The 17,657-nt window shown below is 37.3% G+C and overlaps 1 protein-coding gene and 1 non-coding gene across 2 annotated transcripts in view; both read right to left on the reverse strand.

Moving 5' to 3' along the window:
* RECK (reversion inducing cysteine rich protein with kazal motifs) overlaps positions 1 to 17,657 on the reverse strand; it is a 56,161-nt gene that overhangs the window by 35,788 nt on the left and 2,716 nt on the right. Inside the window, 7 exon segments of the mRNA XM_054057115.1 lie at positions 1,886 to 1,935; positions 1,938 to 1,966; positions 6,181 to 6,184; positions 7,699 to 7,735; positions 10,905 to 10,942; positions 10,945 to 10,978; positions 14,968 to 15,024. Coding sequence (XP_053913090.1) covers positions 1,886 to 1,935; positions 1,938 to 1,966; positions 6,181 to 6,184; positions 7,699 to 7,735; positions 10,905 to 10,942; positions 10,945 to 10,978; positions 14,968 to 15,024 — 249 coding nt within the window.
* Positions 8,644 to 8,747, reverse strand: LOC128851534 (U6 spliceosomal RNA). The gene has a single exon (XR_008448902.1). It is a non-coding gene; the product is annotated as a U6 spliceosomal RNA (small nuclear RNA).

Genomic DNA, 17,657 nt, shown 5'->3' on the forward strand with positions numbered 1-17,657 from the left:
CCCCTTCTTTGTCCCACCTCCTCCTTCACATGACAGATACTCAAAATTAATTAGTAGCACTAACATCAGTTTATTCCCACACCCCTGCCATAATTTAAAACACCAGAGTAATTGATCTTGGACCTATCATATCACCTTCTTCAAAATTAATCCAAAGCCCCTTTGAATTTCAAGAATCAAAATTAAAATCCAAATATTTCCATTATCCCTAATATTTTGAAAGTATCTGTATTTTAAGCTGAAATTAAAATCATATGAAATGTATCAACCGTAGTCAGCTATGATATAAAATATAGTCAAGAATTGAGATAGCAGAGTCTGTAATCCAAACAATATAGCACTGATTCTGAGCATAATGAGAAATGATGTAACAATTATAAGATTAAATTAACATAATGTCATAGGACATTGCCATAAATGGAAGTGGTTTTCATCACGCCTGAAAACATTAACATTAGGATAATGTGAAAACTTTGCTAAAAAATGCATTTGGGAACAGATGTATGTATCTTCTTTTTAGAAGATCAAAGCCCCATGTTTCTTTACTCACTCATCTGTTTTCCACACTACTGAGTTTTGCACGCTCACTGCTCATCTCTTGTCAAATAGTTTCAACTACATGCTTTTGGGTGAAGGTAGAATCAGTTGGGTTTTTTTTTGCATGACAACAATTTGCTGGCTCCTGGTCCAAGGTTAAGATTACACAGGTAACTCCAAGATATTACAGTGAATGTTAAGTACATCTGTGCTCCAGAACTAGCCCCAAGGATGATAAAAAATAATTATACGCTCTTTAACTTTGAAGATGTATTTAAGGTCACACACAATATTTTGGAAAAAAAAAAAAAAAAAAATGTTTCACAGGTTTTAATAAAAAGATCATTGCTAAATTTATATTATACGCTTAAAATTGTCACTTGACAAAAAATAGTGATATAGTAACAAAAATACCACTTTCTTCCATCTGATTAACCAAAAACCTCTTTAAATAGGCATAAAAATCCCATTTGGGGCTGTAACCACAGTGTTGTATCACTAAACATTACACTGCTAAAAAGGAGAGCTTAGAAACAGCCACACGTTGCCCTTCCACTCAGAATTATTTTAAAATAACAACTTTCATGTAGAGATTGTGACAATAAAGATTCAAGAAATTAAGTTTAGCATAAGCAAAGAGAGCTTCAGAATCTTTATGGATTCAGTCAATAAATTACTATAAGTAACAAACAAGACCATATCAGAAATAATCATGAGCCTAATGTCTGCAAATCAAACCTAAGTTGATTGGATTATCTACATTTGGTCAAATGCAGTGGTGCTAGGACATGCCTGCAGCCCGCTTGTCAGCTTTCACCCTGCAACTTCTGTGGTGTCAAAGTCAGTAAGATTTCATCTTAGCTCTATCTGCATTACTGAGCAATTAAATGTGGCATCAGAATGAACAAAAAAGGCACAGCTAACCTTAAGGCCTTAAAATTTCTCCTTCAGGCTCATCAAGTCACAGCAATCACCCTACTTCTATAGAACAGCTCAAAATACAGATCCAAAAATATCTCCTTCCCCCCTCGTCAAGCCCCACAAAACTTTTTTTTAAGTACGTTTTCATCTCACTAGACTTGAACATTTACTTTTTTACTGAAAATTCACTTTAAACCCATAAATTCTTCGTTTTGGTTTTTGGAACTTGGTCACTGGCATTTATCACCAGTAGTACCTCCCAGGAAGTATCCAGTCCTATGTTTTATTTTTAAAGAGAGTTTATGTGGTAATTTAATCATGATGTAAAAAAATGCATTAAGCCTAAAGTTCATAAGCAGTACAATAGAAATTAATACAACATAGCATGACTTGATATTAACCACATAAAACCATCAGAAAGCCGTACCTGTTTACATGCCTGACGACATTCCGCAGCAATTGCCAGCTCACAGCACCTAAACCAACCCACCCGTCAGACTTCTTCAAACTCCTGAGAAAAGGTGACAATATGTATTACACTAGAAAGAGAATCTGTGTCATCATTTTCCCTTCCCTCCCCATGAGTCAGTTACTTTCCGCATTTTATAATCCTGTTCTCATTCGAGAAGCCTATACACAAATTATATTTTTATTGGAATTTATGAAGTCATTTGAAACCAACTTTAAGCAAGAAAAGAGCAAGTCTGTGCCTTAATAAATGCTGAACTCAGTAATTACAACCTATCTTCTATACACTGAGTTTAAAGATACTTTATGCGAAGTATTTTTATATGTTCACTGAAGGTATGACAGTTTATTTATCTAATCTGAAATATAAGACAACAGAAACCACCAGTAAAAAAAACCAAAAACCCTCATTAAAATAAAAACCATTATCTCCCACGGACACATCCTCTTCTTGGTTTCAACAGCATATTTTTCTACTAACTGTGGCAATGCAGAACATGTTTCTTACTTTCTCTTCAAGCTCCCTGTAGTGGTTTGGGTTAGGATGGAATTGATTGGTATGGGGCTATGTTTTGGATTTGTGCTGAAAACACAGGCATGTTGTGTGAGCACTGTCAGTGACAACTAAAGAGTCAAGGCCTTTTCTGCTTCTCATACTGACCTGCCAGCAGGTGGGCTAGGCTGGGACACAGTGGGGACAGTTCAACCAAAGGGATAGCCCAGACAATATGAAATCGTCCGAGTGATAAAACTGGGAGATAGAGGTTGGTGGTGGCTGGCTGGGCATGAGTTGGTCGGTGGTGAGCAAATTGCTTTCTTTTGCATCATTTGCTTTTCTTCTCTTTTTGAATGTGGTTTTTTTTTCTTACGGTTTTTAATTATTAAACTGCCTTATCTCAACCCACAAGCTTTCTCACTTTTGCCCTCTGATTCTCCCCTCTATCCTACCGGCAGGGAAGTGAGTGAGCGGTTGTGTGGCGCCTACCTGAGTGAAACTACAACATTTCCTTTGTAATTTGTCCCCCCAATAACATTGTTCAATATCCAGAATTACCTTCTACTGAAATTTCCAATCTCCCCATCTCTCTTTTCCCATTTATTTCATTATACATTATCCTCATTTCTTACCATAAGGTTAACTAGAAAAGCAAACTGCTTGCCATAAGTTGTTTCATCCTCTTAATCTATTCACAAAAATAGATCTGATTTTTGCAACACATCAGAAATCAAGTAAAAGAGGAATGCACTCCTGGATCTATTTCTCACATAACTTTAAAGACAGACATAATTAAAGGGAAGGTTTAACCTATGCAGCTGCTCAGCAACTGTGGCAAGTTTGTTACACTTTTTTTTTCTTAGGGTGGGGGGTGAAATTATTTAGCTCAAATGAACCACTTAGTTTTGTTATGACTATTTAAAAAATACACCAGTATTTTAGGACATGAACAAATTATATCCTTCATGTAGAAATAAAAACTTTACAAAGTAAAAGAATCAACCACTTAATTAAAGAAAAAAAAAGCTCTTAAGCCTAGCAGAAATCTCATATGGAATGTCCAGCTTTAAAAAAGCGGAGTGAAAAAGGTAGGAGTGAGACCAGTGAGCTTAAATTAAAATTCAAAACAAAATACTAGGGAAAAAAGTCATTAAACATAATTGTAATCAATGGAAAACAATCACCAGTAGGTTTTTATAAAATTGCCTTTAAAACACACTTTGTTGGTTTTACAAACACAGGTGACATAGAAAGTCTTAAGTGTCAGTCTTTCATGACATTCTAAGGGCAAATTAAGAAAATACACTAATAGTAGATGTATAGAGAAGCAAAATCTTTAGCTAAAATAACATATTTTACCAGCAAATAAAAATAACAAATTAAAATAGTATTTACATTTACTAAAATGCAAATGAAAAACCTTAATGCTCACCACAAGCAAAGATAGCAGGATTGCATAGCAAGTCGAGAAAGCAGAGGCCAAGCTAGAGAACAGCTTTTGGTTTGGTTGCAGCCTGCGTTCAGTCAGTGTGAAGTGGCCATGTACCACCTGAACAGTCCAGACCTTCTGGAGGCATGGTAGGCCACTGATTCATCAGTCTTTTTGGAGACTGTCCAAATCCTCTTTATGCCTATTCAGGGTATTGGCATACTTCCTCAATTGAAACTATTTCAAACAGCTGTGAAGGCCACAAAGAACTGCAAATTCCAGCTTACCATACTGGGGTACAGACTCAGTTTTTCAGAGACTAAGCATCTTTTTGAAAGTGCTAAAGAGATGGCTTGCTTGTGCATACATCAGTAGTTTGTAATCAATGTTCAAAAATTTAGCATCTGAATCAATGTTTAAACTAATTCCAGAGGAAATGCATGTCTACATGAAAGTCATGCACGTATATTTAACTACATATGTACAGTTTAATTGCCAAATCAACTACCTGTTACATTCTATTTTAGGCATAAAATAATGTAACAGTCTTTTCTGCATAACTTTCACATGTTGAGCTACATGCAGGACTCCTTTCAATCAAAAAGGCAACGTTCAGGTAGGATATTTATTAGTAGGATTGATATTGTAAGGTACAAGCACATCTAAAAGATATAAAAGAAATACCATGTACAGTATGAAAACCAAGATTTCTAAAGAACTTTGCTGCAATAACCAGTTATGACCCAGGAGAAGCCGTGATAACACAGCTGTACAGCTTTAGGAGCAAAGTCACCACTGAACAGTCACTCGTGAATCGCCAACGAATAATCAAAGATCCATATTTTGTGCAATACAGAGCCTGTGGTTTTCAGAAATACTATTACTGAAACTAAAACTGTGCTAAAAGAATGATGCAAGCTACAAATACATGCCAAATAAAGAATGCTGCTAAGTTTCAGCCACAGTATTTTCTTGGCAAGTGGCCCTCTCCTTAGGATTCTTACAAGTAGCAGACAAGCTTGCAGAGAAAAAAATTGATGCCATGTCTTCAAGAACAGTGAACGTGAATTTTGGTACAGCAAGTTATAAAGTAATTTTGTAGTCAAGGTAATTAAAACTCATACATTTCTAGACAAAAGTACACCTCCAGTGCATAATTAATTGACTGGAGTCTATAGTTCTGATTATTCATCAAATTAACTGATACAATACAGGTTTCTGAACTATAGATTATCTAGTAGTCTCTTTGAAGTTATCTACAGTCTGCTTACAGAAAATGATAAAACTTAAATCAGAACATAGTTATCACCTAGAATTACAGGCTGCTGGGTTTGCTCTTCCCCGTCAGCTGGGGGTCCCTTGATCATCACCTTTTGTAAGCAGTTTCCTGAACTGTATTATGTTTGTGGGGCTGTAAAGAAACAATTTTCTAGACAAGTCCCCCAAAATAACACATGTTCTGTACACCTACTGGACTTAATAAACAAATATTGACAAACTAAAGATATTTGTCTTCAGAAAATATGGAAAAATAATATTCTTTCAGAGAATACTGACATTCCTGAACATCTAGTTTTAAGTAATTAAGGCTGACAACACTGTCTTGACAAGGACAATAAAACACGACTTCTGGTGGTGTTTTGCAAGGATGCATCATAAAAAAAAAAAAGTTAACCTTATGATGGGTTTAAGGAAGTGGAAACAAATGTGAAAAAGAATGGTAGCTCAAGTGGCAGCCATGAGAATAGTAACATTTTAAGGTTGCTCTTTGAAGGAATGGAAGAGGGGGAAAACACAAACTACAACGAAAATATACAAAAAGATATATCAAGCAGTAAATTATAAGGCGATGTCCTAAATTACTTAGCATATATGCTGTGTTATGATAAGATGCCACTGAAAGCCATATGTAAAATGGGTTTCCACCTGCATTTTCAAGTAAACTGCCAAGCATGTTGTACAGCTGTTAAGAAAGAAAATAGCTATCCGTCTTCTATTTATCCAGTCAATATTCTGCAACTGGACATGAAAATGCTGATATTGGGAGGGCTGTAACATAGTGTCATCAAAAGCAGTCTGACACAAAAGAACCTCTGAAACTAACCCTAAACCTCGGGAACCAAGAGTGGGAGAGAAGAGACAAAGAAACAGTTTATGGAACATGTTCTGACCTGTCACAGGGAGACAAGGCTCAACTCAATTGCTTCACTCCATATGAGTGGACGTGTGTTCAAGTAAAGACTGTTTTCTTGCCCCTCGGCTGGAAAATGTCAGCATGCACCCACCCACAATGCTTTGTCTGTGAAGCACTTTTTTAGCTAATAACAACATCCCTATGCTTCAGCACCCACCCTATGTGCCAGATCTGGCCCCTCTTCCCAAAGATCAAGTCAGTGCTCAAAGGAACCCATTTCTTGTCAGCAGAAGATGGCAAAGCAAAAACGATGGAAATCCTCAAAAGCCTTTCAGAAAATAACATGTGGAATTGCTTTGAATATTGGCAGTATCATATGCAGCTGTGTGCTGACTCAGAAGGGAACTATTTTGAAAGTGATTGTAGTAGATTTTCTTAATTTGTTAAATAAAAAAGTGCACCCTCAGTGTATTTGCAGATGATACAAAACCAGGAGGAGAGGCTGCTAGGCCCTAGTAGTTGTGCTGCCATTCAGAGGGATATTGACAAGCCAGAGAAATAGGCAGAACAGGAACCTTGTGAAGTCCAAAAGTGAAAAAAAAGGAAATGTGAACTGCTGCACCTGGTGAAGTCCCCATGCTCCACAGCCCAGAGGAGGCAGACCAGTTGGAAAGCGGCTTTCAGAGGATATAGAATCCTGACATAAAGGCACTGAAGAGGCCTCACACCAGTTTAGAAAGTACAGGAAGACAGTCTGGAAGTCGAACACTTTTTCCACTTGCTTAAAGACACCTAACATTTAAAATAAAATATTTATTTTTTACTTGCAGTAAAAGCATTGCCACTCATTTGTATAGAGCTACAGAGCTTCAATGAAGATTAGGTACTGTCTCCGAACAAAAAATGCATCAGGTTTTAGATGAGACAGAAGCACTGCAACTTCAGGAGAAAACATTACTGGTTAAGTAAAACTACCAAATATATGACAGTAGATCTCTGCATGCACTGCCTCTGAAGCAGGTCTGCGGAGAAGTCTGGAGCAGATGCCATAAGACTGTTACAGCCTCCACTTTCCTCACTGCCTCTTTTTCAAACACAGTATGCTAAATTTACTTCAAGTCTTTTAGAAATGACATAAAATACTTAAGTCCATTTCCATCTATTTTGATCTCTCCTCTAACAGAACAGTAACTGTGTTGTGATTTATGCTTTAACTATCTAAATCCACCTGTACCAGAGAGTTTGGCTCTTGATCTGAGCCTCTGAGCTTCTTGAACTGTTTGTCTACTTCTTACTATTTCCCTCTGTTACTCAAATTTTTTCCAAATTACACTGCATCTAGAGAAAAGCTGCAATAATCCATGATGTTACAGATCAGGCAGGCTAAGGTAAACTGAAACTAAAAATAATAGAAAAACCTTTGAAAAGGAAAGCAACTTCGATATTTCTTGGATTGTCACAGAAGCACGTTTAATTATACAAACATATTAAACATTTTTTAACGAGGAAAAGAAAAAGCAGTATTTAAAAAAAAAAGAAAAGCTCAGGTAACTCACTTCCATTAAAGGGAACTAGATGTCAAATACAGTTCACGGAGGAAGCATAATGAAAGTTGTATTATCACAAAATCTATAGGTGTAGGTGGTAGACAATATCAAAACATGCATATGGTGAAAAAGCAACATGATTCAATAGTAAACTAGTATTTCTTACCTGGCAAAGAAGAATTTATACAACCCCACACTTCTCCCTGGAAAGTAAAATGCAATTAAGTCCAGAGAATAAGAATTTCTAGCAGACAAAACCCAGCCTTTTCGGCATTTTTGCCCTGGTTTTTAAATATCTAATTGGAAGAATTTTTATGTCTATAACATCTCTGAAAGAAGTGCTAGGAGGTCACGAGCTCAGCAGCACTTGCTTTTGATGAGAAGGCTGCCACCTACAGAGTATGAAACCAACAGTGACATTTTTACAGGTGCAGAACATGGCTGGTGATTACCTGAAGTATCTAGCTACCAATCTTCTCCACCAGTGTTTGGGAGAACTAAGTAACAACTGTTTTAAGGAGATTTATCTAGGATCAAGAACTGCAGAGAAGCTTATTACCCTAGCACTGCTTTCCATCAGCTTAAAAAAAAAAAAACCCAAAACAAACACACACACAAAACAAAAGAAAGAGGTTTTGAGGTACTCCAGAGACCAGAGGAATGTGGCTTCAGGGAAAGATCGATACATAGAAGAAAAAGTTCCACAAGTGAAGTTTACTAACATGAAAAGTTACAATAGGAAACCTGTTGGGATCACCCTGACTGCAAAGCACTCCTAGCCCTAAGCACCAGTTCTGCTAAATGACCTAACCACAGCTAAACACAGAGATACTGTCCCTATCTCCCTTACTACTGTCATTACCAAGCTGAATACCGGGGATTCTGTACACTAGGGCTAGAATACAAAAAACCAAAAAACCAAAAAAACCAAAACCAAATGTTGTCGAGGAAGGAGGTTTAGACTTTCCTCTTTTTGCTCTATGCTATGTGATTCCTGAGGCCCAGCCTTAGCAGTAAAAGACTGAAGCAAAGAAGGCATCCAGTAACTCCACATTCTATTCTCTGTCACCAGGGCACCCAGCTCTCCAGCAGCGGGCCCACAGTTTCCCTAAGAAATATGGAAAGTTTCACAAATTTGTGTGTCATCCTTGTGCAAGGCCTGTGCTAATCTTGTCCATATTGTTCCAATTTCAGTGTATGTGCTGTAAGAAGCAAGTAGATATCCACACTGCCACTTGTGGAGAATCCCACACTGCAACAGGTAGATATGCCCCGAAGGAAGGTGCAGCCCATGGAGAGCCCACACTGGAGCAGGCTCCTGGCAGACATGTGGCCCTGTGGAGGAGCAAGCCCACGTTGGAGCAGGTTTCAAGTTGGACCTTGTGACCCCATTAAGAGGAGCCACACTGAAGCAAGTTCCCTGGTTTTCCATGTGGCCCTGCAAGAGACTTACATTGGAACAGTTTTGTTCCTGAAAGACTGCACCCTGTGGAAAGAACCCACACTGGAGAAGTTTGTGAAGAACTGCAGCCCACTGGAAGGACCCACGCTGGACAAGTTCATGGAGGACTGTCTCCTATGGGTAAGACCGCATGCTGGAGTGGTGGAAGAGCACAAGACCTTGACCCCTATTCTGTCACTATAGGAATTAATGCCTTTCTAAAAGTTGCAAATGGATCTGTATCCAATGATCTAAGACTGTCCTGTTCCATATCTGTAGGAGTTTCCCACTCAGATATCTAAGACTCAAAGGTTAATGCAAAAGAAAAGGGTAGAGAGCTTCTGCTTCTATTAGTTCCACTCCATTAATACAGTTGATTTCCCTTATTTTCACGAGAAGGTTAATGAGTGGACTCTTATCGTCTTAAGTGTCTTTTCCAACACAAATGATTCAAAGATGAAGTTGCCTCTTGTGTTGGCAGTTACTGTAGCACCTCATACCAGGCCATAATCCTTCTATCGGATTACCTAAAGGAATATAGACAACACAATCTCTTGTAACACGTGCTCCAGAAAATAGACCATGTGATTAAATTCATAACCTATGTTGCTCATCTATGGAATGTCACTAGGACATCCCTCCAACAAAGACAAGTGGTATCTGAAAACAGCAAATATGGTATTAAGTTGAATTGTTAATTATTTTATATCTAAATGTCTTTTAAAAAAATTATAAATATTACCAGTCAGTGATATCCATTTAATGTTACACTGGACAGCAAACTTGCTATTTAGAAATGTGGTAATTGAGAGTGAAAAAAGTCATGTCAGTCATTTCCCCCCTTTCAGTTATTCTCAAACCCTGTCTTCTAAAATGCTCCGCTCTGCTCTGTAGTAGGTCTTATTCTTCCTTTCAGGGAATAAAAGATAAAGTGACTAATACCAAAAACAAACGCTCAGACATGTTTTCATGCCACCAACATCTATGACTTTCCAGGACCTTATCGCTGATAATTCACACAAAACAAAACATTGAAAAAAATACTTTTGTCACACAGGAAGAACAGACGTATAAGCAAACACACCCTTGCAAAATTGCTTATGCTTATAAAATGTTATTCTCAGATTTACTACTCGTACACACTGCTCATTTGAACTGAGTACATGTTTTAGGCTAGCTGGAAACAAGACTGGTTCTGTTTAGAAGTAACAAAAATTACAAGAAGAAAGCAAGACCTCAACTGTGTTGAAATATTCTAAGTTGCCAAAAGATAAGACTCCAGAATTTACAATCTGAATGACAGTGTTTATCTCTTCCTTGATTGGATAATCTCTAAGCCAAGAAGCAGATTTCATTCTTCATTTTTTTAGTGATACACTAGAGAACTTACAGGAAACCATAATCTTACTTATCTCACGAAAGCATTACTTCGATTTGTCAGATATGGCCATAACTATTCAGAGCATCTACAAGGGTCTCCTTGCCCCAATCCAACCAAGACCTCACAGCTTTATCCCATGCACAAGCTGGAACACATCATCTAATTTAAGTCACTGCAATCAACATCCAAACGACAATCACCTAGAACACTTTTTTACAACATAGGTCAGATTTTTATTGCATTTTGCGGCTTACACAACCAGGACACTGAGCAAAATTGTCAAGTCTCATCTTATTGGAAATAGCATAATATATGATGGCTTTAAAAAAAAAAAAAAGTCCTACTTTGAGGATCCAACCTCATTATAAGAATTTTTCTAGTCCTCGAACAAAGAAGGAAAAGCTTGAAGACAGACACACGTTCTGCAAGTTCAAAACTCAGTGAGTAAATAAAATACAAGTAAATTTAAAACCTTACTTTTGCAATCAAAACTTTGTTAATATAAGATTAGTTAGTTTGCTTTCTTTACTTAAAAACTAGCAAGGCTTACCATTGATTCTGGACAATACTCAGGTGCTCGCTGCAATAATGCTTCAAGCGGGAATCACTCTTAGAAGACAAAATCTGTTAGAAAACAAAACACAGCTTAAGATGCATAGAACGTAATTACACATTGAAAATATTTTTCAACTGATTTAATCATTTTTAGTTTCACTACTACCTATCCTTTGACAACTTTAGCTAACAGTTAATATGTAAACAATGCAAAGCTAAGATTGTTCCTTTACATATCTGTAGTCTTTCAAATACATTCCACTTTTTATGAAGAAGGGAAGTTTTTGTACTTAGAAGCGAATGAGAATTTCCTCCTCAAACTTTTCAATAAAATGTTTCTATTGAAACAGGTAGCATGAAAAACAGAGGATTTCTGCCCATATATCAAATACTATAAAACTATTTACTTAATTAACCTACATGTTACATTATCCCAGGCAACTAAACTTCTTCCTTAAATCCCTGAAAAAAGTAATTGTGAAACAAATGTGAACAAAAGCTAGATTAGTTAAAGAGACTATTAAAACTAACAGGGTAATGAATACTAACCCACAGCAGAGCAGACCAAGTTAAGCACCACCTAAGCCAACTGAATATCCAGAAGTTCAGGAGACTGGATGAGATGCAACTGAGGATGTCGAGAAGCTAGTCACCGTCACCCTCAATGGTAGCAGCTTTGCTACTATTTTTGAAAGATGATGGTGACTGGATGATGTTCCTGATGACTGAAAAAAGACAAACATCACATCCTTTGGAAAAGGCAAAAAAGGGATAATCAGGGCAATTACAGGCTGTTCAGCCTAATCTCGCCCCACAGGAAGATTGTGAAACAAAGCCTCACAGAAGCCATGTCAGGGAACATGAAGGACAAGAACGTGACTGGGAACAGTCAGCACGGGCATATCAGAGCAAATTTAGTCCTACAGCTTTCCATAACAAAAAACTTGATTTACTAAAAGAGTGAACAGAGTACACTGTCCACCTTGACTTTAAAACTGTTTCTCCATAGTCTCCCACTGTAGCTTTAGAGCCAAACTGGTGAAACATGGATGGGCTGGGTGGGCCACAAGGCAGGCGACAAACTGCCTGGACAGTAGGACACAAGATTAGCAGTCAGCAGTTCAACATCTAAGCACTGGTATAATATGTTGATGGCTTTACTAATGAGCCAGACAATGGGACAGAAAAATACCTCAGCAGGTATGCAGATGGGCATGAACTAGAAACTGCCATCAATTAAGCTAGAAGTTGCAGCTACCCCCCAGATTCATTTCAACAAGCTGTAGCAATGGACCGACAGGAAACTCAAGCGGTTCAGCAAAGGCAAACACAGAATCTTGCAACTGAAATAGAATAACCCTATGCAACAGTATGGACCTGATAAGGCCATGTGTAATACCAAAAGGGGTAGAAACAGACCTATTAACATGGCCAAGGAAACTAGAAATTACAGGAATAACTGAAGCATGGATGCATTTCAGATCCTTCAGAAGAAGAAATACAGTTCTATTCTAAATTGCAACATGATAAACTCATGAAAGAAAAACAAGAGAATAATAGTACAGGGTTTCAGAACTGAGGAGCAAGAAAAGAACTGCAGTAGTATTTGGGGTCTTCTGGGGTCATAGAATAATAAAAACAATTCAGGTTGGGAGGGATCTCAGAAGACAATTTAATTCAACCTCCTGAGACAACAGACTTCCTGTCCTCCACTAAACATAGCCTCTGGCCATCCTTCTTTCTAGTGCAATGGCACATGTCAGGCTATTGCCCTTGCATGTTCTGCATGAAGAGTTTGTCTATCTCCCACTTACACTAGGGAAATGCTTGTATCCTTGGCTTCTTTATTTTGGCAGTTCAGGAGGCTGACCAGAGCATGACTTCCACAGTTAAATAACACTGACTCAGAGACACCATTCTTTCCCGGCAGCCCAAGACAGGATGAACACATTCATCCTCAAGAGCTCCCTCTGGGTCAAAACCTCCAACATGTCATGAGTGGTTGGCTCAGCCAGTGCCAGCGACTGTCCCTGCTGGACATAACAGGTGCACACAGTCCAAGCAGTACACCTGCATCTTCTGCTGGGCTCTTCCCACAAGGAACAGCTGCATTAACACCCAAATTCCTGTCTGTGAGTCCTGGTTGCTGGCATCCCCTTAGCTTACTTAAATAGGAATACACTTAAATAGAGTGCAAGTCTGCTCTCTCTGCTGTCCTTGGCAAGGAATTTTTTATGGATCAAAATACCAAGCCTAAGAGGAAAAACATTTTTAGAATTATATTATCATGTCAGGATGGTGTAGTGGTGCAACAAACAGGGCAACAAATGCATGGCAAATATTTTAGAAAATGTGTTTGGAAAGATGGAAAAAGGCAAATGACTCAGTCAACTCTGTTCCCTTCCAGTCACCTCCCACACAGGTAAACCTTCATCCTACAAATTTTACCTTTAATACAAGCTGTATCAAATAATATGTTCCAAAATGGATTCAACAAACATAAAGCATTTGGGATCTTGTGGTGGTGCTGCACAAAATGGTTATAACAGAATATGAAAATCAATAGAAAAATAATAGGCAGCCCCTTCAGCCAGTTCATTGGACATATCAAAGGGGTCCATTCAGAAATGAAGTAGCCTGATGTGAGGTAACTAAGACAGCTCCTTATAAATCAATTTGAAGCGCAGCAGTTTATGCCTTAGACTTGTTCTAGACCTTTCACCACAAAGACTCTGAATATGCCAATTATCTGAGAAGAGAGAGACCACCCAAATAAAGTGAAATCAGAATATCTTACAAAAACAATAATTAGAGAACAGGTGGAACATATGGGGTAAAAATTTGCTAGTAAAAAGCTTAAGGCCCTTCACATGAAACTGAGAACTTCAAAACAATGCAACAGGAGAAAGAATTGGATAGATGATCCCAAATGCCCTCTCAAAGCAGCTACTAAACCTGCCACTTAAATTTGTTTACCTACAGGAATGACTAGCTTTTCTCTTACACTCAAGTTTTATCACAATTTTAAAGACTGAGTGCTAAACTTTTTTTTTAATAAATATCAGGCACAGTTTTGCTTACCTATTTCAAAGATACATAATTTATACTGGAAGGGCTGCAAAAGTAATTCTAGGAATTGAGAGAACATCTTATGCAAAGAGACCGTAAGACTTCTTGTTTGGCCTAACAATAGAAAAAGTTGAAAGGGGTTGCACTCTACATCAGGGATGTAGAAGTGCAATTAAAACTACAAGTTTTGTTAGTACAAACCTCAAATAAATATAAAATTAATCCTAACCAGGTTTACTGCTTGAATAGCCCTAAAGTGGGTAATGAACACAAGAAACGGCGCAAGTATAATGTAAGGACACAACTTTAATATAAAAATTACTTTTAATATAAAAATTAAATTATATTTAATATAAAAATAACTATGTATCCTTTACTGATCTAAAATTTTTATCTCTATAAATTCATATATATACACATACAAAGCTGTACAACATGCTATCCAAAGGTACAAATCTAAACATAAGTAGTTGAAAATATTTTCTAAGCTTGAATTTAGCACAAACAGCTATTTGTTATTATCTTATGGACAGAATAAGTAACTAAATTTTTGCTGGATTCACAAAGCCACATATCATATTGAGTATCACAGATGCTTACCTAAGAAAACTTGAACTGGCAGGAAGAAGGAAAAAGTACCTCTTGTTCTTTATTTTAAAATCCCCCAAACTTGGAAACCCACAACATCCAGAAACTAGATAAATACTTACAAACTATCCCATTTCCTAACATACATATTGCTTCCTGACCAAATCCTGACCTCAGATTTGCATCTCTGTTTCTCCTGATCTCCAGCAGAACCCATTTCTGCTAGGAAGGGAAAGAGGACTACAGTTCACTTTCTCATTTAAACCAACAATAGTACATCTGACGATCCACACATAGCATCACACAGAAAAATCTTTGCTTATAACCCTAATCTTGCTACATCGTTGTCTAAAGGCATGATTTTAACGCAGTGGGATAAACCAAATTTAAAACAAGCTTACCTGTTCACAGACGTCATGGCACATTAAGTTGTCCTTTGCATGGTAACAACAAGACAACCTATGGAGAAGGAGGGGCCAGGGAAAAAAGTATTTTAAAAGGCTTAAAGCACTTGACTATCATTAGTGAGCAGCAGAGCCCAGCTGATGCCTATCAGGATGATTTGCCTGGTCCACAGATGACTATGAGAAATTTTCCTTCCAAGAAGGCAAAAAAAGAACATGGAAATTTTCATGCTGAAGTTGACACAGATCCATTCATCCAGTCTCACAGAATTACCCCTGATACTCTGTGCCACCACCACTCGCCTTTCCTTCTGCTTCTAGCCACAGTTCTGCTGTTAAGCTTGCACTAGCTTGGCACCTGCCAAATTCCTTCAAGAGGCAATTAAATTTATTAACCCAGGGAAATAATAAAGAACAGAATAATAAAAAGTGAGCAAAAACACCATAGAGACTATATGCCTATACTGAATCTCAAAGAATCTGAAAAGTGAAAGAACCAGTCAGGAACAGGTGTAAAAGGAAAATTAGAGCAGGAACCCCTTTTCACACAGAGGTGAACACAGCTGCTCATTGAACTCTAGCTCCTTAAAAACTTGGAACGAAAACTGTAAATTGTTTCCCTAGTGACGGATGATTAACAGTGGTTTTGCCTCACTAGATGAAAGTCATACAGCAAACACAAATGTGAACACATCAACAGGAAAACAAATGAGAACTAAGCACTGAGAAAGTCAGGAAGCACCAGTTTAAAACATTTTAACATTATAGTTTGTTGTGCTTTGTTTCCCTCCCATCCAAATATTTCCTTAATTCAAAGTTAAGCTTGGCCAATATAAAATGAATTGCACAACTCCTTGGCATTCATTTTCATCCTCACTGCCTAGTATTTGGAACAGCGTACTAGAAAAACAGGGAGACAGAGGTTTCCTTCAAAGCTTTTACTTCCACGCACATCTTAACACACAGGATAATTCAATGATTACAGACTCCTACTCAACTGTATCTGAACTAGGTATCACATCGATACAAACATAAAAAATATTGCACAATAATACCACAATGTAAGTGGTATTTCACAATACCCAATTACTAAACAGAATTTTTGACCATGGGATAAGAGGGATCTTGGGCATGAATTCCTCGATAATTTCAGTTTGTAAGTGTTTTCATATGAAAGCTTATAGCTATTACAAGAAGACAGGCAATCAAAAAAAACAAAAGAATCCACTGCCACCAAACCCCAAATTCTCTGATACTGAAATAACATTAAAAAAAAAAGAACATTTCAGACTGAAAATGGCAAGGAACTGGGAAAAAAAAAAAAAAAAAAATCACCGGAAAGGTTGTCTGAAACAGTCACAATTTAAAACAACTACTACAGGATCGAGCTATATTTTAAAGCAGAAACTTTTCATTCCCAAGGAGGAAGGAAGAAAAACCAAAGTAGTACTTGTAAATAGTGAATGTTTTCATTAATAATTAGAAACAACACAGCAAAATGCCTGTAATAAATGAGGAAAGCACCACAATCCTGCTTACAAAACAATGAAATTGTAATATTGACTTTAATGTTTTTTGCCGATTTTTTACCGTCACAGACAAGGACTCAAATATGACACAGATGGCTTAAAAATCTTTCCAACTTGAAGGCTACGCATGCAATCTTGCAGTGTACGTGAACTTGAAGGCTATGCATGTGATCTTCTGTGTTATATTCAGTAAGATGACCTGTGCCAAGAATGAACTTCATCATTAGCAGACTCTACCATGCTCAAATTTCAGTTATTCTTTCACTTAACTGAAAAGCTCTGCTGTACACTTTCTACGAAGAACCGACAGTTTTTCTTAAGGAAAGAGTTGCACTTCTTTTCAGAAATGTTTCTAAATTTCAGTGCCCATGCAATCAGACTGCAAGCACATTAATACAGTGCTGAAGAAAAGATTCAGGTTCACAATGAAAAGGTATCCAGCAAGTTAATTGTCATAAGTAGAAAAACCAATCCAATGAAACCATACTTAAACACAGGCTTTACTTATAAGCAGAAATACTGGCCAACTAATCACTTTTGTGTTATTTTGCTTCATTGCAATTCCTAGAAATTTTTTGTTATATAACTTTTTCATTTACAGTAATTGCTACATTTAAGACACACGAGAATTTAGGGTTCCCAACCTATAGAGAAAATTTACAATGGCTTAAGTGACAATGTATATGTTTAACTGTGACTGTCACTATGATTTGAGTTCATTAATATCTTAGGAAACATCTTATTATATGTTCCTTTGCATAGATTTTTTTAATACTCTGTGGCCTTTATCCAATGGTTTTCACTGGCTCTCATCCCTCCTACACTGAAATCGAATGCATCCAGGACAGTTCTCCTTCCCAAGCACTTCCACCACTAAGTTTCAAGTCTCATCAACTACAACAAAGAGTGTAACTATACACTAAACTTTACGGTCACTTATTTATTTTTATACAAAATGCAAATAAAATGCAGCAAATAAAACTGTCCCAGAGTGATCTCTAGTATTTAAGTCAGAAATGGAAATTATTAACAAGATCCATTCCAAATATAACGTCAGTTCTCTTTCCAGTAGCCTCTTCTGAAATGTCTAATGACATCTCTTCCATTTTACGTTCCCTTTACCAGTTCCTCTACCTCTACTAAAAAATTTCCAAGCTT

Source organism: Cuculus canorus, chromosome 2, assembly GCF_017976375.1.
Source record: "Cuculus canorus isolate bCucCan1 chromosome 2, bCucCan1.pri, whole genome shotgun sequence".
NCBI lineage: Eukaryota > Metazoa > Chordata > Aves > Cuculiformes > Cuculidae > Cuculus > Cuculus canorus.